The sequence below is a fragment of the Tachypleus tridentatus genome, chromosome 13, assembly GCF_004210375.1.
Source record: "Tachypleus tridentatus isolate NWPU-2018 chromosome 13, ASM421037v1, whole genome shotgun sequence".
Lineage (NCBI taxonomy): Eukaryota > Metazoa > Arthropoda > Merostomata > Xiphosura > Limulidae > Tachypleus > Tachypleus tridentatus.
The window spans coordinates 57245500-57272934 of NC_134837.1; the positions used below are offsets into that span (position 1 = coordinate 57245500).

The 27435-nt window shown below is 35.0% G+C and overlaps 1 protein-coding gene across 1 annotated transcript in view; it reads left to right on the forward strand.

Annotated features, from left to right (window-relative positions):
• The first annotated feature begins 7182 nt into the window (after window positions 1-7182).
• CCT6 (chaperonin containing TCP1 subunit 6) overlaps window positions 7183-27435 on the forward strand; it is a 36780-nt gene continuing 16527 nt past the window's right edge. The window contains exons 1-2 of the mRNA XM_076484120.1: window positions 7183-7415; window positions 26242-26305. Coding sequence (XP_076340235.1) covers window positions 7279-7415; window positions 26242-26305 — 201 coding nt within the window. The 5' untranslated portion in view covers window positions 7183-7278. The remainder of the gene's footprint in view (window positions 7416-26241; window positions 26306-27435) is intronic.

A 27435-nucleotide genomic window follows, 5' to 3' on the forward strand; every position in this document is an offset into this window, starting at 1 on the left:
TTCCTGGTTTGCATTATTATCGAATTTTTGTAGGGCTTCATTAAGTGTTGAAAACTGTTTTAATATTATTCAACATGAGAAATCACAATTTTTAGAATAACTAAACATCTTTTTTCCATAATATTTGAGTCTCTTCTCTTTGACACTACTGTGACAGAGTAACTCTTACATTTTGTGTGAAATTTCTTTTAAAAAAATAATGTGAAAAATATCTTAACTGCTATAGTGGTATATGATCCACCAAAGTGACCCAGATCATTGACAAATAATCAGCACCACTTTTTGATTGAAACTGGACTACATCCACCAAAGCAAACTAAATATCTGAAAACAGTGAATGTCTTGTGAAAAGATGGTGTCAACTCAATCCATTATGGTACTCATCATATCCTAATCAGGAGAATAGTATCATCAGCTATTCTGTGTATTGTTTTCTCTCTTTTTACAAGTGATCTTGGAGAAGAAAAGTCTGATTAGGTATAGAGTAAGGGTGGTATCTATCAATGACATAGCATGAAAAGTGTTGACAAAAATAATGGTAGAAAATTTGAACGACAAATGACACTTTACCTCAGCAAATCATCATACTAGCTTAAGCCAATGCTGTTCTTTCACAAAAGACAGACATAGAAGAAATGCTAGACAAACAAAACAAAGAAATTCAAAAATGCCATAGAATAACAAGAAATCAGAAAGTAATAATTCTATTGAATATCAAAAGAACTCTTAGCCAACTTGGTCTTGTATTTCTTGGGGACAATGAAGATAGTAATTTTTATCAAACTGCCAAGTTGGCATCCCATTAGTCACTAACTGGAAATTTGGTTTGCTGACAGACAGGCATCCATACTGTGTTATGTATTGCAGCCCAGATGCTCAAAATGAGTTTATCAATTTGCTTGGAAACTAGGTGAGAAAGTGATCATCTTGCAATTAAAAAAAAAAGAGTTCTATCATGGCAAATAGTCTAGCCTATGAACTTAATTTTGTTTCTCTAAATAGTTCCCCATGCAAATGTCTGCTAGAAAAAAATGAACTTTGGATAAGACAGATGATGGCCATACGGCTTTACTGTTGTCTTCAATCGAAAAAAATTGTTTGGATAGTCACTTGTATTTTACTCATAATTTTGTGAGCACTTTGTTTGGAAAGCGTAAAGGAGTGTGCAAAAAAAAACTGCTGGTAAGGTTATGTAGAGATGTGCCATACATCCCTTGCCAAAAACAACGTCCAAATACTGTTGAACACAGTTGTGATGCATTATCTTTTTATCTGGTAACGTGTAGTAGCACGGAATACTTTCAAAGACAATGGAAAGCATTGAAAATACACTGTAGCTGCAATGTTTAACGAGTACCAGATGGACAGCAAAGGAGAACAAATTCAAGCTTCATGGACGTCTTATAGTTAAATCGTTGAATTGCTTTGGGAAATGAATTTTTCTCATACAGCTAATGAGGCAAAGACACAGGCAGATGAGCTTTTGGAGAAATGCTTAAGGTTTGACTTTTTGTGTGCTCCAATGTTCGTGAAAAACATTGTTCAAGACAACTTAAGTTCAAGAAATGCAGGAGGAAAATATGAGTATACTAGCAGCAGTGAATGTTGTGAGAAGAACAATCAACTCGTTATAAATGCTCTTTCAGAATGATTCTGAATTTAATTGTCTGATTGGATCTGCAGTACATGTACCTGATAATTACCAAATTGATGGCAAACATGCACATACCCAGTTTCACAGTGTTGATATGTTAGCAGACGTGAAGATGATCAATCACATACAGAGATCATCATTGACTTTGAACAGCTCTACAGGAATCTAAGTTATAAATATTCTAACCAATTAGTATACTAACAACTATAAATCTTGCATCGAGCAAAATAAATCCACTGATAATTTTGTGTCCACCACTGGAAGTGAAACACGTTGAAGTAGTTTATTAGTTCTAGGGACTAACCAAAATATCGTTGACTCAATGAAAATGTTCTTTAGGCAGAATTAAAAGCCTTTATCAGTGGATTGTTAGCGAAAGAAGCAGATGGATAAGAATATTAAAAATGCGGCCGATTTAACTCATAAACAGCAAGTATTTCCGCTGAGTAACTGTGCCTACAGCATGGTACTTACAGCTCCAATATTTGTGGCAAAAAAAATGAGTATTCCTTTAATAGACTAAAACTAACAAAATCTTACCTCGGGTCCTGATCTAAGGATAAATGCTACGACTCACTGGTGCTACTATTTTCTGAAACTGACATAAATGACCGACTTAGTTTAGGTAAAACTGTGGACAAATGTGCTGAGACGAAACAACATCGAATTATTTTACATTTAATTAATACAAACAATAGAATAAGATGACAGAAACGAGAGAAAAATGTTGTATCAAGATTGTATCTGTTTTGACATTAATGCTCTCGTTTTTCGATATGACATGATTGCTTCATATATAATTTAGTCATTTTCCATTATTTCAAATAATCATGGATCTTTGTGTGATAACATGTTCTGCCACTATCATTTACATTTAACTTTGCTCTACTTTAATATCAGTATTTTGTGAAGTTTTCCTGAACATATTTATACACTCTGTATCCAACAAAACTATGATGATAGTATTTTCAGTCCAGTACACACTTTTTCTTAAACTTTAGTTTAATATACTTCCATTACAATGCTTAAACATTTAGCCAATTGCGCGTGATGTTAAAAATAATAACACTTTGCATCTATAGTACTGTGCAAAAGTGTTGGGAAAAGAGAATATTTTGTTGTTATTTCCATTTTTGTGAGAATAATTCTTCCATGCCTTTACAGAATGTAAATTTCAACAATATGGTAATGCTTTACTGATCATTGTTGATAACTGAATGAGACATGGAGCAAATACTTATCATTCTTCAGAATTCCCATAAACTTGAACCAAGACATATCGCCCCCCGCTGGTACAGCGGTAAATCTACGGATTTACGAAGCTACAATCAGGGGTTCGATTCTTCTCGGTGGACTTAACAGACAGCTCAATGTAGCTTTGCTATAAGAAAAACACAAACACTAAAGGTTTTACTTTGAACAAATTTCAAAATAGGAAAGGAAGAGGCAGAATACTTAAACTCAATGATACTTATGTTAAGTATCTTCATTCATGCAGCCTTGGGACAGAACGAAACTGTCATTGATCTCTCGAATGAGATAAAAATCCGTGTCCCAAATGGCAGAAAAGTATTCATATAGATAGTACTAAGAGAACTCAACGTGAATGAAATATATTATAGCAGCTAGAAGAAAAAACACCTTTACTTCAATCTCCAAATATTGTCAAGAAATTGAAATTTGCTAAAAAGCCAAAAACTGGACTGTTGATGATTTGAAAAGGGACGGATGGGTCCAAGTTTCTAATACTTGGTTCAAAGCGAATAGTCACTTACAACCTAGTTTGAAGAAGAATACTTACATCAATGCATAGCACCTACCATGAAGCATGGTGTTAGAATTAGGGCGGTGTTTTTTTGCTGATGTAACAGGAGATATTTGAAAAATTGATGGAATAATGGACCAGCACAAGCACCATCAGATACTGATCTGTCATGGTATATGTGACAGATTTACTGTTATACATTTATTTTAGTGCTTACGTTTGTTTCCGTATATGTAGTTTTCTTTTTTGTACGTGACGTATATTCTTGACTGTGTATTGCGCAAGTTCCGCCTGTACTCGACATTTTTAGAACTTTCTTGAGCCTAAGAATCAACAATACTCTAGGTGTGTAAGTAATACTAATGATTAACAGTATTGTTGCAAGATAACTTTGGTGAATCTTATGGAGTTTTCTGTGATTCGTATATAAAACCAATGAGCCGTGAGACACTAGATGAGTATTGGACAGCTACAATGAGTGTGCTATGGGCGTCAGAAGCTTAATTGTAATTAACGCCTATTAATTGGAAAACTACAGAATATGGACAGGAAAGGGCTATCTGTGCTCCCTCCCCCAAGAGTATCGAAACCCGATTTCTTGCAATATAAGTAAGCAGAGATACCACTGTGCCGTTGCGGGATCAGATGAACGCTCTGGCAAACACCACGGTTCGCAATATACACACGACAGTTACCATACTTATGTTGAGAAATTCTCAGCCCCACTCATTGGTGAGCCTAAGAAGTTATAATGTTAAAGCTGGGGTTTGATCTTCGCATTGGACGTAGGGTATATAGCTCAATATACAGTTTTGTGGTTAACAACAAAAGCAAAATTTTACCGTCATAATATAACAGAACTAATGCTGGAAAACCATAGCCCAAAATTATCACTATCATTATTAATATATTTTAATCATAAAGCATCTTAACAACTGATGCATAGTAAACTAAACTTTTGATTAAATGTTTGATTGAGGAATAAAAAGGACACAGATAGCAAAACAACAACAACAATACTGGAATATATATATAAAAACAGCTTGAAATTTCTCACACACTAAAACAAAGACAGCATCATAATCTAAGTGGCTAACTTCGAATATTATTAACTAGATGCTCTAGTTGCTGGATCCGAGGAGAATATCTTATAAACAAAGGGGTTTAATTGTTTAGAATTAAGCACAAAGCTACACAATGGACTACCTGTGCTCTGCCCACCATGAGTATCGAAACCCGGTTTCTAGCGGTGTTAGTTCGTAAACATAAGACAAACAAACACAAACAATAAGAAGGTTGAACACAAAATAGTGGAAGTGTTCTGCAATTAATAATTTGACAGTATTTTACGTTTCGCGAGAAATAAACAAATTGGATACATTTAAATATGTGTGTTTTTCTTATAAAGAAGCCGCATCGCGCTATCAGCTGAGTCTATCGAGAGGAATCGAATCGGCGAGTTTAGGGTTGCAAATCCGAAGATTTACCGCTGTACCAGCGGGGGATATTTAAATATGATACTGAAGGTAATTTTTATTTAGACACAATATAAAAACTGTTTATACCTACATAAACGAATAGATAATTGGCTCTACTAAATCAGTGAATAGCTTGCCAGCTTCCAGTCTCTCAAACTTAATTTCATGAATTAAGCGCAATAAAATTCAACAAATAAAATGTATTGGATCTAAAATATTGCCTTGCCTTTTTTCAGTGTTCTTTGTTCCCTTCCAGTATAGGTCAGCAGCCAGCTTCAGTCAACGTCAGAATTTGCCAGAAAACGATATCTCAGTGCTAACCTGTTTAACATGAATTCTACATGTTATATTGAAATATCCTTGTGGGAAGAGGTGAAGCTATCTACTATAAAATAAAGAATGAAGTCATGATAATGAGATAATGAAGCATTTTTTGACTTAAAATAGTTGCATTCTCCTAGACTCCCGCAGCATTAGCGTGCTGTTTATGCTTCGCATAAAATGCATTACCTTTTGATCTAACAAATTAAAAACTCCTTTTCAGGCCCGGTATGGCCAGGTGGAATAAGGAGTTCGACTCGTAATCCGAGGGTCGCGGATTCGAATCCCCGTCACACCAAAATGATCGCCCCATTCAGCCGTGGGGGCGTTATAATGTGTCGATCAATCCCACTATTCATTGGTAAAAGAGAAGCCCAAGAGTTGGTGGTGGGTAGTGATGACTAGCTGTTTTCCCTCTAGTCTTACACTGCTAAATTAGAGACGGCTAGCGCAGATAGCCCCTTTATAGCTTTGCGCGAAATTCCAAAACAAAAAAGGAAAACTCATTCTCAAACATTCTGCATTTGGGCCTCATTGTAAAGATGGACGAAGTTTATCTACTTGCATTTCTTTAGGTTTTATTTATATCTTGTGGTCGTACATGGACGACCGTAAACTCAATACTCGTAACGCATGTTCTGTGACGAAAAAATACAGAGCTTACGCAATAGTTTTTCTTATGGCTGATTTTTGAAATGCATCTTTAGAGTCATATAATAATATAAAACAGGAAATTCAGTTGAGGAATGTTGAAAGTAATTATAGATTATTCAAGCTAAATGAAAAAGTTGCAGAGCAACAAAAGGGTACATCTAACTTCTCTTTTTTCATTCAAAATCATGAACTTTTTTCATTTTATAGAATTACACACAGTATTAAATATAACTGTTTTTCTTTTTCTGCTGATTTTCGTACATTTGCAGGTGACTGACAACCCAGATTTGAACCTTAAATATAGTGGATTTGTTAATCATTTGACAAATGAAGTATAATTTAGGCTCCCCATTGGCAGTGGAAAGTCTGTGGGCTTAAACGGTAAAAATCTGAGTTTGATAGCCATCATGAACAGAACATACATAACTCATTGTGTTGTTTTGTTCGTAACTATAAAGAAAACAAGAATGATTTAGTTAGTTTGTATGACGCTGTCAAGCAATTAGTTAATTCAGTACTGTAAATTTTGAGTTTATATATTTGCGACGAAGTACAAGAGATACGAAATCAACAATTTAGTATTATGCTTGATTAGATGTTTATTTACAAACTTGTGCGTATCGTTAGCTACGTAAAACCAGTGAACTAATACAACTTGTAATCAAAGCAATAAAACTTGTGCTACCATTGAAAGAACTATACTTCGTATTTTTCTTTGTATTGAATAATTATGAAAATAAAATCAACTACCCAACAGAAGGGTGTGTGTGTGTTTTCTTGTAGGAAAGCCACATCGGGTTATCTAGTGGGTCTACTGAAGGGAATACGAATCGAATCCCTGATTTTAGCATTGTAAATCCGTAGACTTACGGTTGTACCGCCGAGCGACCTCAACAGAAAGAACCATTATAAGAGTAATGCATAATCATTGTTCACATTATTTGAATAAATTCCTTTAAGGAAAACGGGTATAAGTGTCCCATATGTCAACTAGCAAATTTTCAAAGGTGCTGAGCCCACTTAGGGGAATTGAACTCCTGATTTTAGCGTTGTAAATCCGGAGACATACCGCTGTACTAATGGGGAGCAGCAAATGAAAGTGATGGAAATCATCTGGTTGAAATATTGCCCAAAACGTATTATTAATTCGTAAAATTGCGGTGTTTTTTTTTTTGTATTTTCATATCTTATTATCGATAGTTGTTATTTGTTATTCGTCTGTAATTAATTCATCCATCCTTTTAATATTGCTTATTCACATGAGAATTTTCACCAAAATAATACAAGCAGGAGTCCTTTCTAAATACTGTAGGAAGAAGAACGTAAACGCACCTCTATATAAAATTTCCAGAAGCTTAATACCGGTCTGTTTCCCTTTATCACTCGTGTTGTGTTCTACGCTGAAAATGGCTGCGGTATCGTATGTAAATCCTAAAGCTGAAATTGCACGTCATGCTCAAGCTCTTTCTGTGAATATTAGCGCAGCTAGAGGACTTCAAGATGTTCTGAAAACCAACTTGGGACCTAAGGGAACAATGAAAATGTAAGCTCTCTATTTGTAGTGATGAACGTTGAATAGTTATCAACCAGGTGTTAGTTGTCTAACTTCTAAAGCTAAGCATGTGAGAAGTAGGCCTAACGTTACTATCCAATGGTGTGTATGAGTCACAAGGCGATGCCGCCTCTGAGTTCTAGAAACTTCTGTATTCGAGCTATCTATACGCATAAATACTGAATGTACATAGTATGGTGTCTTATCAATACGAAATTTTCTGTGTGAGAATTTAATTGATTTGAAACGTGTAGCATGTTTTATGTTATTTTTACAATAACTAATAGTAATATTAACTTTGTTAGAATAACAATAGTACTATACTACTAGTACTTGTGCATTGATTGGTACCAGTTTTACTATTAGTAACATGAACTGTAGCCTATAGGCTAATACTTATTTTTATCTTTCAATATGAGTATTTAGTCGTATTATAACTTAAAATAAGTATGCATGAGTTGTTTAATGTAGTTAATGTTAAATAGTTTTAGATATAGAAAAGCTTAAAGTAACGTGAAATTTATGCACTGGGTCTTGTGCTTTGTATGAGACGCCTACACTGACACAAAGTATGATAGCTTAAGAATAAAGAGAGAATGCCTATTATTTCTTTGTGAACACAAGTGTGGATTCTTGTTTGCACTCCTAATTTCTGAACTTTTACCGATTTTTGGTGTAGATAACTAGTATAAAAGATAGTGGGTGTTTTTATTCTAAACTTTAAACAAGATCATTAGAGAAAAAAATGTCAAAATTGTATGAACTTCTTAAAACTACATCTGTACAAGATGTGTTTTCTTGGGTTAATGTACCAAACTATCTCTGATGTCCATACAGTGTTTACAGTAAAAGAAATGGTCCAGTAGGAAAGATATCATCATTATGAATGTTTGAACTAGTAACTTAGTATGTTTAGCATTTATGATTTTAATGTTTATTATATCAAAAGTTGACCCCCAAACTTTACAAAACCATGAAACTCTCATACTTCTGATTTTCTGTCATGGAATCCCAACCATTAAAGCCTAGCCTAGATAAAGATGACCATATTTTTTATAAAATATTGTTAAAGTAAAATAGTAAACTGGGTGGAGAAGACTGAATAGAAAGTGACTTATGATTACTAAAAAGAAATTTGGTTTCTGATGAGTTAAATCTGAATAATTGAATAAACAAAAACTACCATGGTATGGAGAACTCTTGATGATCCTTTGAAAAAACTGAGGACCACTTGTTCTTTACTCACCCACTTTTAAAATAAGCAAATGCATAAACTCTCACTTTATACAAATTTAAATGTTAAAATTATCTGTAACAGAATGAGTGCTTTAAAATTTACTACCATGCATAAAGTAGTCAAATATTTGACGTTGAAGACAGCCTGTCACCTCATATTTGATTAGGTCACCTGCTATATGTGCTTTGACTGATTTAAGCTGGGCTATTCTGACTGACATTTTGGAGTTTATTACTAATATTCTGGGGACAGTTTAAATATGGTATTGTGAAGTAGATTACTAATGTTATTTAGTATGTATTCTTCGTCTTCTTATTTTATCCTTATTTATAATTAATAAAATTCTTAAACTGATTATTCATTCTACTTTGTGATGATTAATACCCATGAAACAACTCTTAAAAATAAAACTATTCAGAATAAATATTTTTTTAAATATAATGTTCATGTCTATGCATTAGTATACAATAAAACTTTTATAGCCTGAAACCACATTAAACTACAAAATTTCTATCATTCCACAAGTTTCCCAGTTCTTTAAGTAGACTTGAGGTAGTAAGATGAAACATGTCTTAAAAATAGTAGAATTCAGTTCTGTGAAAAAATAAACTTTTTTTTTCATTTGAACATCTTGTAATATAAATCTGACCATTATTGACTTTTAATTGTTGTACAAATGAATATAAACCCTATACTCCAAATGTTTTCAAAAGGTGAATCTTCCTTCTTCAGGGGCAAACTAATATCCCTTCAGTAGCGTTAAGCAAATATCTGAATACTAACATATATCAAGTTTGTAAAAAAAAAAAAAAGTTTTTCTGAAACAAAATATTCATTTCTTTACATCATTTAGTTGTTTTCCTTGGCAGTTCTTCCAAGCATTCTGCCAAATGATTCACATGCCATTAGCCTTGTGAAAACTTCCACCTAATTTTACGTTAATTTGCACTGTTACACAGTGTCGTATTGCAAAAGCCCTCCACCAGTATGACGTTGACACATTTCCGTGTACACTAACTCCCTCTGTGCATTTGTATTTTTGAATTTTCATTCTCCTTGCCACTGTATTTATTACATCTGTTTGAATTTCTCATCCAGTTTGCTTCATTAACAAAACTTTCATTTTCTCTAGCTTTTGTTTCAAAAGCTTTAATGTTTTATAGCAAATTCTTGGATCACAATGTTTTATATTTAGTCCTGAATATAGGATGTTATGCTTAGGTCTTATTTCTGCTATAGCTTTCAGGATTGTAGTAGACATTGTTTAGTATGTTGTGTATTATGACATGCTTCATGAGTCTCCTCCTCCCATTTCATTGGCTAAATTGTTTCTTTTTCCTCAATTGAAAATATTTATTAGACTGTCCTTCAACTACTTTGCTTTGATAGCATCTTACTATTCATTAAATTACTTTAACTTTTTTATTACTGAAATTCATTCTCAAATGTTCTTTTTCCTTCTTGGCTTGTATTATTTATGAACTACAATTTTTGGATTTATCTTTCTTCTCTTTGCTTGTTATTCATACCTTTTCTAATAGCTCCTTTCTCAGGACAGATATCCTCTCCTTCTCACCCTTGTGTTCGTGGCCAACTTAGTCAAGATTTGTTGACATCCTTTCCTTACTTTCACACTTCCTTGTTCTTGGTTTCTTTTGGAACAATTTGGGAATCAGGATTGTTGTATTTATTTCCTTTTCTTGTTTCATGTGTTTGTATTTTTCTTACTACTTTTCTGTATTTTCTCTGCTACCTCTACTTTGTATCTGTAGCACTTCTTTATACTTCTGACAGCTTCTGTAGAAGTTCATTCCCTTTGTTTGACTTATTCCATTTCTGCTTTATTCCTTCATACCATGTTTCCCTGCTCTCAAGACTTGTTGGGTTGGGTTATGTCTCTTTTTACTGTACACCTTTGTTTGTTTTTGTACATTTTATTCATCTGGCTTCTTTTCTTTGGCCAGATATCTTGTTTTTGTTTGGTTTTCTTCTTCCCCAGGTACTCGGTCTGATAATATTAAACTTCTGTCCTCATTTTTTTTCTTCATTTTGTGATTTTCCTTTTATTCATTTCTTATCTAGATCAGTCTCCTTTTCACCTTTCCATTCTAGTCCATTTTCTTTTTCTTGTTTGTTTTTCTTTTCACCAATAACTGTTGTGTAAAATTCTGCATGCATCCTTCTCCTGCTGTTTTGTCTTGCTTTCTGCCAAGAGCTGTCTCCCATTTTCCCACCTTGGTCTCCTTTCTTGCTCCTCATTTCTTCTTAATTTTCTTTCCCTTCCTCTGATATCTTATGTGTTGTTGTTTTTTGTTCTTTTTAACTATTCTGTGGTTGGCTATAGTTAATGTGATTTGACATCTTCTTACACATTTCTTGGCTCATCCTGTTTTTGTTCTGCCAGTCAAATTCATCCTTTATGTATTTTTCTTTCACCTTTACATTGGTCCTTCCTGTATTTGCTGTTATTGTGTTAGCCTTCACTTGTCATATTTACTACCCATGGCTGATATCCATTTCTTTCTTCCCTCTTTTTATGGTAGCTGCTCAGTTGGGGAGTGATTGTTTTGATCTGGGTCCTCTCTTACACCTACTCAGTGTTGGATACTTTTGGATATTTCCTTTCGTCTAAACACAACTCAACATATATTTTTGCTGCTCATAAAATTTGGTTTAGCTAGTCTCTAAAGTTTACAGTTATTCTCACCATTTGTGTAATGTTTTTTGTTTTTTTTTGTGAACTCTGGATTTTCTAGAACCTTTTATTTGGGGCATGCCTGTATTTCTCAAGTACCTTGCAGACTCTGATTTCCTTTGTTAGAGTACTTTGTTCTGTTATAACTGAACCATGTCCAACCTACTTTCTACATTCCTTTACTATTCCTCAAACCACATCTCCCCCTTCTTCAATGCTCTTCTCAGATTGAGGTATATTTTTGCAGGGGCAAGTCTTCTGATGTTTGTAATTTGGACTAGTGCCCACTCCTAATCAATGCTTTTGATCTTCTTTGTTTGTCAGTGTGTTTCAATTACTTCTCTTACTGGTGACTTGTTTGGTCATGCTTTACTTAGTCATTTTTCATGGCCTTTTTTTGTGTCTATTCCTTTTCAAGGTCTTATATTTTGGGTGGTAACCGTTACACTTCTGTGTCCATTTACATTCTTTATTGGGAAATTCCATCTTGTTGGTCAGCTATTTACACCAATCCTTATTCTCTCAAAAGAGTAGCCTCTGAATTCTCCAGATATTCTGTGGTGTTTATGCTTGGTTGGACACTTTGCCCACCCTCTTTAATTTTTGTACTATAGCTGGGTATATTCCACCTAGCTCACATCCCCCAAGGTAACCTCAAAGCAGTTATACTGTAACTTGTGTAAATGTTAACACATGTTTACGACATTTTGCAGACTATCAGTAAATGTTACAAAGGCATTCATAAGTAAAATATTTTTCTTAAAATGTAGAACAATAAATAAAAAAAAAATTATATAAAACAATGATTTTTTTCTACTTGCTTTCTGTACATGTACTTTTGTCTTGTAGTTTTTGTGAGTATTTTTGCATTCTACGTTTAAAGATCTTTTATCATTCTATTTAGTGGTTTTATACTTTAGGTCTTACTTATTGTTATAGGTCAGTTTTCTTAATTTTGCAGGTGTTACTTTTAAGCTCTTTTTAGACTACACATTTTTAAGTCCTTGTTAGTTCATTAGTTCTGTGTACATTCTTCAGTTTCTTTTAAATTTTTGCCTTTTTGACTATATTTAACAAGTTTTTGTTTATTGTCTTCTGTATGAGTTTTTTTATTTCCATTTTGCTCTTCCTCTACTCACTTTCCAGATCTCCTCCCCCTCTCATAAGTATCATACCTTGTCCAGTCATCTTGCTTAGTCTGTGTATGTCCTACAAAATGGAACTAATGTGTGGAACCTACTCAACCAGGAGTTTACTCTCATCTTTCTTTGTTCCTCAATACATGAGAATTTAAAAGTTCTTTTCTTGATCTTTCATGGTGGCATACTTATCTGCAGTTGCTTCATTTTACCATGGTGTTCTACCTCTCACTTATGTGGGATTTATGCCCATGTCACTTTTTTCAGCTTCTCTAGGTGAGTCTTGCTTTTCAGTTCTGTATGCTCACAGACTGTCTTCTTTCACTGTGTACGTGTTTTGTGGAATGTTATGCTTTTATATGTCGTCTTCACTTACCTGGGGGTCATTCCATGTCAAGTCATCCAGTGTTCTGCAGGTGACCCCCATAGAATGCCTTGAAAAAATTCACATGTTTTTATCTACCCATATAATGAAAAATTGCCAAAGATTATGTCAATATCTCTAATAGTTTCTGATTTACAGCCCTGTAAAATTTAATTTTTTGTTATTTTTGGCAAATTCATTTTCAGGCAACTTCTAATTTCCTGTAGCATATCAGTTGATAAATCAGCAATTATTGTAATTAAAAGTCTGTTAGATCTCCTGTAAAAAAAATTTAGCTGCATGCAACTTTTTATGATTTAACTAAAAATAGCCCTACTTCAGGACACAGTTTGACCATGTCACCAGTTATTCAGCCTTTTCAGATTTGTACCATATATTCTTACACCTCTGAATATGATCTACAAAAACAATCAGGATGGTATTCAACCTACCTTTTGAGTTATAATTTTTTTAAAGTATCTTCTGACCATACATTTTTTATTTAAAAAAAAATTCATTTCAGGTGTGTTACTGTGTGCAACTATATCCATACAATTTTGAAAAATACCTGTCAGAATTTTATGAATGCCACTGAAATATTCTAACCAGCATTTCACAGTGTTAAATAATGAAGTTGTAAGAAACAAGAAAGAATTAATTCATTTCTGAACAAGTTAGATGACATGGCAATGCAAATATATTGTGTGTGCATTACAGTTATGCAGATATGGCTGAGTTTAAAATTCATAATATAATAAATACAAAGGTAAATCAGATGCAAAAAGCACAGTGCTGCAACAGGGGATAACTGAGAAAGATTATAGTCACACACACCAAACTGCAATAATCATGACAATGAAGTGTTCAAAAACTGCTTTTGTGATAAAGTAGCCTTAACAACATCAAATAAACATTGCTTTGTTCAGACAGCTTGAATAAATGTCTGAAATTCGAGTTTGATTATGTTGAGATCACTCTGACTTAGAACAGTGGTGAGCTCTACTGTCTTGCATGTTAGGTGCACTTATCAGACAAAGAATATGTTAGAAAGGAATCATCCAGCTTTCATCTTTATGGCATTACAGGCCATGAGAACAGTTCGTTTCTTGATTTCTTCATAAATGACACCAACACATTGGAATGTTCATCTGATCTCTCTTTTATGTTTCCCACATACCATTCATGATTGTATATGCATGCTACATATTTCGCTGGCTGATAATTGTCATTGCTATCATTAGACCCTATTTGAGCTGCTGCAGCACCACTTTCACTGTTACTACCAACAGTTACAACTGTGTACACATCATCATCTGATAGCCTTCTCATATACAATTTGTTGGTAGAATAAAGCTATGATGTGACCTAATACCTGCCACAGTTTTGTATTTTTATAGTGCTCAAGTAGATAAAACTTTACACAATTCTGCAGGACTGATTCCTGATTGACAAGAAAGAACTGAATGCCCTGAATGTGGTCCTTTGCCCAATGGTACATATTAGAGACACTTAAAATTTGATAATTTATTATTTTTAACAACCTTGATTTTTTTTTAAGATCATGTTCAGAGATGTAAGAATATATGGTAAAGGCTGATTAGAATATTTCAATGGGATTTATAAATTATTTCAAAATTGTATGGATATATTTGCACACTGTAACACACCTGAATTGAAGTTGTTTTTTCAAGTAAACAACATACGGTCAAAGGATACTTTAAAAAATTATGACTCAAAAGGTAGGTTGAACACCATCCTGATTTGTTTTGCAGATCATATTCAGAAATGTAAGAATATATGGTAAAAATATGAAAAGGCTTGAATAACTGGTGACATGGTCAAACTGAGGCCTGAAGTAGGGCTATATTTAGCTAAATCGTAAGTTGCATGCAGCTAAATTTTTTACAGGAGATCTAACAGATTTTTAATTACAACAATTGCTGATTTATCAACTGATATGCTAAAAGAAATTAGAAAAAAATCAGCTTTGTATCATATTAAGCTATGACTTATTAAATAAACCAATGTTTTTTATGATTTTGGGTTTTCAGGTGATTTTTACAGCCTCACTATGAAAATCCTGAGAGATAAACTTGGTTTGAGACCATTTTTGAATTCTGTGAGATTAATTCAGTCAGTGTAGCAAATTTCAGCCTTCTACCACCATTACTCTTGCAGTTTTAAGCAGCCAAATTTGCCAAAAAAATATAAATTTTACAGGGCTGTAAATCAGACACTATTAGAGATATTGATCTAATCTTTGGCAATTTTTCATTATATGGGTAGATGAGCACATATGAATTTTTTCAAGGCATTCTGAGCTGGTCACCTGGAAAATTTTCTAAAATCTGGATGATTTGACATGGAATGACCCATATTCTTTAGCATTTCATGGATGAAATTCTTCTGCTCACCTCTTCCAGAACCTAGTCTGTCAATCACACCTGCTTCCATTTTTGAAAAGCTTCTCAGATGAATTTATTTTCTGGTTGAGAAAGTTTTTTACTACCCCTTCACACAATTTTATTAATTTGGGGGTTCTCTTCACTTTCTTTTTTGATCAAGCCCAGCCACTTCCACTTTGTTTCCAAAATATTGAGCAGACAGTAATGTTTGTCATTGCTTCTCACTCTGTCTGTAAAGTTCTCTTTTGTTTTGGAATGTGGCAAGGACCATGATGCCTATGAGTATGAAATGTACCCTCATTGTGTCAATTTCAATGGCTCTCACCTATCCTAGTTTTGTTACTTGCCCTAAATAGTTGGAAGAAAAAGATGTGCAGTGTTTGAAAACAATTCAAAACATTACTTACCCTGGGGCTCAAAAGTTGCTGTCCACCACTATATCTCAGATATATCCTGCTGCACTTTGTTCCACTACTACAGTGGGAGTGCAGAGAGATCTCTCTGTGCCTCCAAAAAAGTTGTTCTCAAACCAAATGAGAAGTCTTTTGACTTCTATTATTAAGAAAGTTGATGAATCAACTTCAACACACATCTCTGTTCCTAACATATGTTCCAGCAAACCCCAAGATCCACTTCCTTTGGTTCTGGGTACGGGCATTTCCTCAGGTACATCTTCTCCCACCCCAAGATGCAAAACGGTCATTCGTTCATGTCCTTAGTCACTGGAATCCTCTTCCAACAGCAAAGACTTGTCCAATCAACCCAGGGCAGCATCCATGGAGGTCTATAAACCTCCCTTAAATAAAGAAACTAAAGAAAAAAGATGTGGTCAAAAACAGGACTTTCCACTCAATTTACTTACACATTAATAAAAAATGGCCACCTTGATACAATGAAACTGTTGAGGTTTACGGTTCTAATCTGGATGACATCAAAGCACTGATCACTTCCTACCATCCTGTTTGTCTTTCCTTACAGGAAACATTTCTGAAACCTGCCGATACATTCACATTTCGGCAGTTTCTTTGTATAGAAATGATAGGTTGTGTCATGGATGACTGCATGAAAGGATGGCACTGCTGGTCAATCAGCATGTGCCCATCTTGTCTTTTCACTTGACACACCCTTGGAGGCCACGGCCATCCATGTTTCCTTGGGTCATACTGTCACTGTTTCTCTCTACCTGTCACTTGGAGAATCCTGTAATCAATCAGATCTTGATGCTCTTATTGAACAGTTGCCATCTCCTTTTTTTATCCTGGGGACTTTAAGGACATTATCTTCACTGGGAAAGTGCTGATATTGGTGGAAGCTGGATCAAGCAAACTGGCACTTTTACTGCTCTCACCGTACTTGGTTCTGCCATTATCTGAAAGCCATCAATAGGCAGCTGCTCAATACTTTTTGTAGGTATCCCACTATCTCACACTGCATTGCTTTACAACAGGCCTGTGCATGCTCTTTGTGGATAAGATGTTGAAGCCAGAAGGAATTTTGGATTAAATTCACAACTGTCATATCTTCTTTTACCTGTTTCAAAGTCATATGGGACAAGATTTGAAAGGTCAGTGGGTAATATAATTCTCTCTCCATCTCAATCTTGCTCTCTGATGGTCAGGATGTAGCTGATACCCAGAGCATTATAGATACTCTAGGTGAAAGCTTCTGCTGGGTATCTAGCACTTCTGCTACTTTCCTTCACCTTCTTAGGCATCAAGACTCGGGCAGAGCAATGATGTCTTTCCTTTAGAGCTGATTGTCTCTTTATGCTGGTAGAACTCAAACTGGCCCTTTGTTGGTCTGGTAGTACATCAGTTAGACCTGATGATTTACACTATGAAATGCTGTACCATCTATCTCCTGCTTCTCTCGCTATTCTTCTGATATGTTTTTAACCGGATCTGGCAGGAGAATGTTCTTCCTGATGACTTGTGCCAGGCTATTGTCCTACCTTTCTCTAAGCCTGGGAAGGATGCCATGATTCCTTCAAACTATTGCCCAATTGCTTTGATGAGCTCTCTCTGTAAGACCTTAAAGAGGATGGTTAACATTTGTGTTTGATTTGAGGAACCAAACAAACAACCTCCTATCACCCACCCATTGTGGGTTCCAATGACAGCGCTCCACCATGGATCAACTGAATTGACTTGAAACGTCACCCAGAGAAGCCTTTTTCAAACACCTTGTATCTATATTCCTTGACATTGAATAGGCTTATGATACAACATGGAGGTATGGCATATTGCGAGACCTCCATATATGTGGATTAGGTGGCCATTTGCCCATTTTTATTAAATTTCTAATGGACAGGAGATTATAATTTCATGTGGGTTCGACACTTTCCAATTCTTTTTCTATAGGAACCATGAGTCCCTGAGGGCTGTGTTTTGAGTGTCAAACTTTTCGGTATAAAGATTAATGCCATCTCTGAACAACTTCCTCTTAGTGTTACAAATGGGCTCTATGTCAATGACTTCCACATTTTATTTTAGTCGTCGAACACAAACTTTATTGAGTGGCAGCTACAGACTGCCCTCAATCGTTTGCTAAAGTGGACCACAGAAAACGGCTTTAACTTCTCTCTCTCTAAAACCATTTGCATGCACTTTTGCTGTCAACGGGGTATCACCCAAATCCTGGACTCTATCGGCAAAGATGTGCTGCTTATAGCCCCTGAGACAAAGTTCTTGGGGTTTATATTTGACTGTAAGCAAAATCTGACCTTTGTACCACACATCAAGCAGCTACGGGTCAAATGTACAAGAGCACTGAACATCCTCTATGTCCTCTCTTCCACCACTTGGGGAGCGAATCAACGTTCTATACTAAAGATATATCCTGCTTTTATTCGATCGAAACTCGACTATGGATCACTGGTCTATGGCTCTGCCTTAAAGATGCTGGACCCCATTCATCATCAAAGACTTTGGCTTTGCACTGGGGCTTTCCATACTTCCCCAGCTCAGAGCTCATACATAGTCTCATGAATCAGTGATGTCGAGAAAACCCACTTGTAGAGAAATGTATATGTAAAAACGGCTCACTTGGGTTGAGAAAATTTTTTACTTAGAGGAGTGAACAACATTTCGACCTTCTTCGGTCATCATCAGGTTCACAAAGAAAGAGAGATGTAACTGACCGGAAGCTGACCACATGTTTGATAGGGGTTGTGTAACTGAGTGTCGGAATGTAGAGGGCGGGCTTAGATGTTTGAATATATAATTTTATATTATTTATTTTATTATTATTATTTATTATATTATTTTTTAAATATAGATATAAAGGCGTTCCTTTGTATTGGTTTATTTTGGGCTTATGTTATATAAGTAAGGCTTCTTTAATTTTGCATTTGTTTATGCTTTTTTTTATTTAGTATTTGAGTGTTTTCTATGGTTATGTTGTGTTTATTTGAATTGCAGTGTTCGAAATAGTGTAAAGGTGACTTTTTTGTGCTCTTTAAATCTGGTTTTCATTTTTCTATTTGTTTCTCCAATATAGTAGTCGTGGCAATTATCACATTGTATTTTATAAATAATGTTGGTGTGGTGTTTGTCAGTGTAGTTTTTGCATAGTATAGACCTCAGTTTTATGCCTGGTTTTTGAATATATTTGGCATCAACTGGAATGTCATATTTTGTTGCTAGTTTTTGCCAAATGTTGGTTATTTTTCTGCTGATGTCGGGAATATATGGTATACAGCAGTATATGGTTTCGTGATTTTTTGATTCATGAGATATATTTACTTTTGTTGGTTGATTTTGCTTTACATCTAGGTGTGTGTGTATAATGTTTTCTAGGGTTTGTGGAAGAAACTTATTGATGTTGATGAAGTATTGTTTTATTTTGTCTAATTCATCATTAATTTTATCTGGTGAGCATAGTTTTTTATGGCTGTGTTTATTTGGTTTCTTAGTATGTTGAGTTTTTGTTTTGTTTCATGTGCTGAGTCCCAAGGAATGTATAGTCCAGTATGGGTGATTTTTTTGGTGGATTTCTGTTTTAAATTGTGTATGGGTTCTTGTAATTTTGAGGTTAAGAAATGATATTTGATTGCTTTCTTCTTGTTCACATGTGAAGTTAATGTTGGGATGTATAGAGTTAATGTGATTGAAAAAATTAAGTGTGTGTTCTATAGATGTGAATTCTGCAATCGTGTCGTCTGCATATCTGTACCAGTATAGTGGTAGATGTAATGCTGTGTTAAGTGCTTGTGTTTGAACTTGTGTCATAAAAATATTGGCTAGAACTGGTGATACTGGGTTGCCCATGCTTATGCTATTTGTTTGTATATTGTTGTGGTTGTTGAACATGAAGTTTGTCTTCATCGTGGTGAACTCTATGAGAGTTGGTAATTGGTTGCTGGGAATTTCTATAGATGTCTAAAAATGAAAAAAGACAACACAATTTCACAAACACTGTTCCTACCTACACAAAACCGACTCACACACCACAAGTATATGGCATCCCCAAACCTCATTAAACCAGATTGTCCAATTTGACAATTGGACCAATTATGTCCACATATGAATTGTTTAATTACAATCTTGGTAAATAAATAGCATGGGCATTCTCCAAATGTGTAAAATCAGCCAGCTTATTCATCAAAGACTCTTTTAATTTCAAGTCTGATTGTAATCAACTTAATCATAAAGCCTTAATGGCGAGTTTCGATGTTATATCCCTCTTTTCAGAAGTTCCAACTGCCGAAGCCTGCAAGATAGCTTTAGAACTCTATATCCGAGACCCTAACCCATCTATAGACATTCTCAGCAACCAGTTAGCAACCCTCCCAGTAAACAAGTAGAAAAGTGGAAACCAGATTTAAAGAACATACGTCACCTTCACACGTTTTCAAATACTGCAAGTCAAATAAACACAACATAACCATAGAAAACACCCAAATACTAAGCAAACAAACGCAAAATTAAAAAAGCCTTACTTATACAACAATTTAAGCCCAAAATAAACCAATACAAAGGAACACTTTTATATCTATATTAAAAATATTATAATAAGTTATAATGAAATAAATAATATAAAATTATATATTCAAACATCTAATCTCGACCTCTACATTCCGACACTCAGTTACACAACCCCTTTCAAACATGTGGTCAGCTTCCGGTCAGTTACCTCTCTCTTTCTTTGTGAACCTGTTGATGACTGAAGAAAGTCGAAACGATGTTTACTCTAAGTAAAAAATTTTCTGAACCCAAATGAGCCATTTTTACATATATATAGTCTCATGAACATTCTTTGCATCTCTGCCATTTGCAACTCTCTCTAAATATGCTTTAAAACTTCGTTCTTACCAAAGCATCCCATCTGGGGTTGTATTTTCCTTCCTCAGTGGGCCATACTTTTTCAGAACATATGATCTGTCATTGCTCCTTTTGGCCTTCATATCCAGGTGCAGTTGGATGAATTGGGTCTGTCCTTGGATAACAATGCTGTGTCCACTGGTCAGCCCATCCTACTATGGCTTTTTACAGTCCCCAAATAAGTCATCTGAGAAAAGCAGACACTCCCGATTGGAAATACTCTGCTATTTGCTGAACATCTTTTGAACCATCCTTCCATTCCTATTTATACAGATGTTTTGAATTCAAAACCAACTAGTCCATTTCTCTTGAAGTCCACTTTTATCCAGTTATTCTGGTTACTGGGCCATGTTGGTATTCACGGGAATGAGCTTGCTGACACCACAGCTAAATCTATCTGCTCTGGCACTATCTCTGCTATGCCTGTTTTGTACGTGGATTATGGTCCTGTATTCAAGGTTCGGCTCCATGCCAACTGACAGTCAACTTGGAGTGAGCAATGTGAAGACAAGCTTTTCCAAATAAAACCCTAAATTGGACTTTGGCCATATTGCTTCCCTAAGGATCAGAAAGAGGAAGTAGTTCTAACTAGACTACACATTGATCAGTTTATTAACTCATAGTTTTCTTTTATTTGGAACTGATGCACCAATGTGTTGTCTGTAACATTCAGGTCACAATAACCCACATTTGTACTCTCTTGCCGTCGTTACAACTCTCAACAATGGCACCATTTTAAACATATTCTGTACCAAGGTATGTCCATAACGTTAGACAGTGTTAATGGTGATACTGTCCACCTTAGTAATGTTTTTAGTTTTTCTAAAGACCATTAATCTTTTAATGCTATTTAATTTTTTAATTTATATATTAGACCTTTTTAAATGTGATTCCCCTTTAAGAATCAAAGTCCATCTAGTTAGATTTGAAATTAGAAAATGACTGTAACGTTAAATAACTCAACTAGGACTGGAAAGGCTAACTTCAGGTGACTAATGCTGCTGTTTGAATTACCCATCAAGTCATTCTGATAAGTTATTAAAATTTTGCTACAAGTCTTTTAAAACTTTTATTACTTTACTGTGAGAGAATGGCCATGATGTCAAATAACTCGGAACCAGGACTGGTAAGGCTAACCTCAGGTTAGTGGTTTTTGTACTTGCCTGTTAGTCTTCCTGGCAGGTTATGATAATTACAATTATGCTACAGAAAGGTCTTTATAACTTGTATTACTGTAGTTTTTCTCTTGATATTGTAAACTAGATGTAAACATTGGTTTTATTCTATTTGTTTGTTTTTTTAACTGTTTGGTTTTACCTTAATTTCCTTTTATGAATTTTACTGAATTTAATTTTAACTTTTTATTGGGCATTTGGTGCAGTTAGCTTAGCTCCTTTGTGCCATAAAACAATAAAACACCAAATCAACCAACCAACCTATACAGGTGAAGAGTTTATCCTGCATAAGTTGAGATGCAGACTCCCATGGGTGTGCCGTTAGAGAGTTACTGCCGTTTTATATCACGCCCATGCAGTTATAAGGGGATTCATCTAGATCAGGGTGTGCAACATTTTTCGTCGGTGGGCCATATAACCAACTTCATCAATCAAGCGGGGCCACTTAAAAAACAAGCTTATTCGTGTACATGCACAATAAATTTAAAAAAATTATCAAAATGCAAGCAATAATATTTTATATTTTTGCATGAGTGATCATTTTAGTGCGACACTTGAAATTTAGAGTCCTTGCAGAGCTTGTCAATATCAACTTTGACAGAAGTGGTTGCCACTCTTAACTGACTGGTCAAATGTTCATCAGTCAGCTGACTTCTACATTTGGTTTTGATGAGCTTCATTTTGGAGAAAAATTGCTCACAGCAGTAGGTGCTACCAAAAAGGGAGGCAATTCTTTGTGCATGACGGGACAAATTGGGAAACTTTTCACATACACAGAGTTTGTAAAAGTCTAGCAAACTGTTTTCAGAGAATTTCCTTTTAGTGTCCATGTCAGCCTGCAGTTCAATGAGTTCCATTTGGCAATCATCAGGACTGTCTTCCACTGCCAAATCAAAAGGTTGAGCGAACAATTTAAATCTAATTTCAGTTTGTCTGAAATCTGGAAATCTGTTTGCAAACTCATCACGCAGCTTTTGTACACTGGTTCCATATTTGGTGCAATCCAGATTAGGAAATTCCAGTTTCCTGGTTGCAAGACATGTAAAATGGGTCAATATGGCTCTTCTCAACTGAACCTGGAAAAGTTCCAATTTCTTCTCAAAAGCACAAATATGCTCAAACAACTTATTCACAAGTTGACTTTTCCCTTGTAGTTTTAAGTTTAAATCAGACAGATGCTGTGTAATGTCTGTGAGGAATGCTAAGTCATTCAGCCAGTTCTCATTGCTCAAGAAGTCCACATTCTGACATTTGCTCTCCATGAAGAACTTAATCTCCTCTCGCAGATTCCAGAATCTCTTCAAAGAAGCAGCTCTACTAAGCCAACGTACAGCAGAGAAGTACAAAACATCTGAATACTCACTGTCCAGCTCATCTAAAAAGTTTTAAATTGTCGATGATTTAATCCTCGTGTTGAATATAATTTACGCATTGGACGACATTTTCATGACTTCTGCAAAATCCAGAACTTTGGTGCACAAGCTCTCTTGGTGAATAATGCAATGGCTTACAACTTCGTCTTGTGCTCCAATTGCAGTTAGAAATTTCTTGGTGAATCCATTTGTCCTACCTGTCATGGAAGGAGCACCATCTGTTGTAACACCACATAATTTATAAGGATTCAGTTCAAACTTTTCTACAACCTTAAGGACTTGTTCACAAATATCTTGTCCTGTGGTTGTGGAGGAAAGGCTTGCCATATCTAAAAACTCTTTGAAAACATCAAAGCCTGCAGTAACAGCTCTGATGAAAATGACAAGTTGGGATGTGTCATTGATATCAGTGCTTTCATCCAAAGCCAGACTGAAAGCTTCACACGAATTCAATCTCTCTTTCAAAGTTTCTTTGATGTCCTCTGAAAGATCTTTTGTTCTCATGAGACAGTAAAGCGGGAAAGGCTAGTTTGCTCCACCAAATATTTTTTCTCTGGACATGCATATTCTGTGAATATTGTTAAACAATTTTAATAAATTCTCCATCACTGAAAGGCTTTCCCTTTTCTGCCATACATTCACAAAGCTTAAAACTCAGTTTTGTCACCAGTTCTGAATTTTTCTTGAAAGTGGTAAAACACCTTGTTGCTTTTCAATGGATGTTTTAAATGTTCAGTTTTGTCCTTTCGTGCCTGACCAACAATTTCATCAAACTGGGAAGAGTGCTTAGTTGCGTAATGTCGCTTAATATTGTACTCTTTCATGACTGCAATTGTAGTTTGACAGACGAGGCAGACAACACCTTGATTATGTGGGACAACAAGATATTTTGTGCATCATTCACTGTTGAATAACCTTCCCTCATCATCAATTTTTCGTTTCTTAACTGCTGACATTTTACTAGCCCTGAAATCAAAACAAAAATTATTCTCACGAAAATAGCAAAGTAGAAAAAAACATAGAATTTATTTACACATGGAACCTCTTATGGACAGAAACACATGTTTCTAAATTGGCATCCCGATCATAGCCTTCCGGTACTTAAATTAAGAATAGCAAAATACAGTGTGACCTCGCCTATTCAGCGGTTCGCCATTCGCTGGTTATGCTTGAACTGCGCTTTTGTAGGTCACAGAGACTGAAAGGGCTTTTCGAGGAGATTTCTGTTGTATTTACTCAATCAAGCCGTTTTTATCAATTGTCGTCTTCACCAAACAAGATTGGACTGCTATTGGCTGACTGCCTCAGCTTCCCCAACAACGCAAACGGCAAAGCACAGCCCGTAACGCGGGTACAATTTAGTGAAATACATAACAGTATGCAATATTGCTACATTATTACTGCATCAATGAGTATAAGTATCATTAGTGTTTGGGAAGCATTTCATATAGTATATAATCGCATACATATACGTTTTAAAACTGCGTCCAATATTCGCGGTTTTTCGCTATTCGCGGGAGGGTAAAGAACGTAACCCCCGCGAATAACGAGGTCACACTGTACATAGAATCAGATGCATCTGAAAGCAAAAATTTTAATAAATTCAGTAAAGTCACAACAATATGCTAAATAATAATCAATTTACCTTCAATCTCTTGTAGTAACTGTAAAAGGTAATAAAATTTTCACCAATAATGAATGACGGACAGCAGAGGTTAGGGAAAATTGTCGCCAGCGGGCGAAGGCGAGGTTCAGGACATGACGTTGAGTCGTAGACAATAGTGCTAGTGCACGTCACCTATTCATGCCCTAAGGAGGCCGACCAATCGAATTCGGCCTGCTCCTCTCTAGCAAAGATAATTTTAGAAGTTTGTCGAGTCGAAGCCTGGGAATCCCGTAGGATCGATGCTTTTAAAAATATTCCATTTGCGTTGGATTACAGATCAGGCCACATGGTTAGATTACAACAACTAGGGCCACACTAAATGGCTTGGCGGGCCGGGTTGTGGCCCGCGGGCCGCCTGTTGCACACCCCTGATCTAGATGATCTCTGCCTTGGTCCCTTTACCATCTGAAAGTAGTATTGCAGCTAAACTATGTGGAGAAATGGGTATGTTTTAAAAGTTAACATTTTCCTTACCTGGAAATGTAGTTTTGAAAAATACTTGTCTTTCGTAGTGCACATCTGTAATTTACCTAGTTGAATAATGAAGATTCTTGAATGCAAATGCATAGGGGAGAGGTAGCATGCATGGAGATGCCACCTTTCTATCTGTGGAAGGCCTTTGTTGCATGACATTATCATGCGGTGGTACAAACACGTGAAGTTAGGTGTGAGTTTTCACAATGCTAGTGGCATTGGAACTGTTTAGTAAAACATGTGGAAGGGTTGAGAAAGATGCCTAAACTGTGTGAAGAGGTAAGTATCTAATGAGAATGCATTCTTAGCTGAGGAAAATTTTAATTTTCAATTGTTGACCAATCATGGGTGCCTATTACCCATCAGAATAACCAAAATCAAGTTAAATGCAACTCCTCATATCTATTTGGCTGTTATATTGATTGTGCATGATGTCAGTATTTGATTTTTGTATTTGTGAAACAACTCTACACTTTGTTTTTTAAAATGAATTACATTGGAATAAGTGTGTAAATTGTTTTTATATATTGTAGTAGAGCAGTTCACTGTTTCATAGATTTCTTTAAGTGTCCTTTAAATGCATTGACCATTTTAATTCTTCTGAGTGGCTTCTTGATGACATACTTTTGGTACCCAATTTTTTAATAAAACCACGATTCTGCCATTAAAGTTCTTGCTTAAAATAACTCTGCTTCTTTGTGTTGAACAGTGTAGGTGCTATCAGGATTGCCTGCACTTTTTTAAAATATAAAATCATAAAATACCTCTAATTCCCCTTCTATATTTATAGTAATTGATACAATTGTCAGTTGTAAATGCACTATTTTAAAAATAGTGTAGTGTTTAAATCTTGTAATTTTTCAGTTTTCAAGTTTACCATCCTTCAAAGTCCTTTTATAATAATGCTAGTGTAAATGTATTTTATGAAGTTTATTTTAATATGTATTTTTGTGTGTCTATGTTTGCAGGTTGGTTTCTGGAGCAGGAGATATAAAAATAACCAAAGATGGGAATGTCCTTCTGCATGAAATGGTTGGTTAATCATACAAGTTTTTTTTTTTTCTTAAACTGTTTGTAAAATATGTAAGTAATGCATTATCCAGTGATGTAGGGAAGCTTTTGACATAATTAGTATTTTATTTTTTGAAATAAGTTGTGTGCTGAAAACTTTTATCTTTTTCAGTTTTCATTGTCATTTTGTTATTGTTTTCTGACTTTAGTATGTGAGTGCTTTTCTTATTTTTGTATTATTGTTTTATTAAGGACCACCTGAGACAATTAAAGTTCAATATTGTTAAGCATTTCATTGATGTCAGTTGATAGAATTAGACAAGCATATTTTCAGTTCAACAGTAACCCTGAAGAACAGGTAATGCCAGCTGATAATCACTGTATAACTGCATAGACTTTACCTCTCATATGTGGGAAGGTAAAACAATTTCCTTGCATAGTACTCCCCTTGACCTTCTTGTATACCAAAACTCATTATTTGGCTCAGCATTGCAGTGTTAAGCTGGGTGTGTGTGCTTTTCTCCTATTAAGAGTTATGCAGTTTTTGAACTTTACATTTAAAGTATTCTCTCTTACTTCCATCTTTTTGATTTTGAGGAATATACAGTTTTTAAATTTATTTAAATTAGAGCTTTTGCTATAATTATATTTTCTGATATTACTTTAATTTTTTCAATTAATCGAATAAAATTTTGGGGCATTTTTTCCATAGGCCTGTGATATTGGTTCCTTTTGAAGGAATTATTAATCATCTTTAACCCAGTTTTCAGTAAAAGCTGATATTTACTTTAATTTTGTCAGTGTAAAAAAGTATCAAGGCTTAAGTACTATGGAAGGTGTACCAAACCACAAAATTGAAGAAATAATTTCAGTGATGAAAAAGAAATTGGTTATTAATAGAGGCCTAGTATATTATTAAATTTTCTACTTAATATGCATGAGCTTGTAATTTCTTAGAATTGTAGCTGTTAAATATGGCTTGGAAGATCAAACCAGAGATACAGTAAACCTCCAAATCCTACAAATTGCTATTTACTTATCCATCAGTTTACAGTGGGAATGATCTGCACGTGTACAGACACATACACACGCGCACGCACACTCATTCTGACAAATAGTTTGCATTTCATATATAGAAAATTTGTATTTAT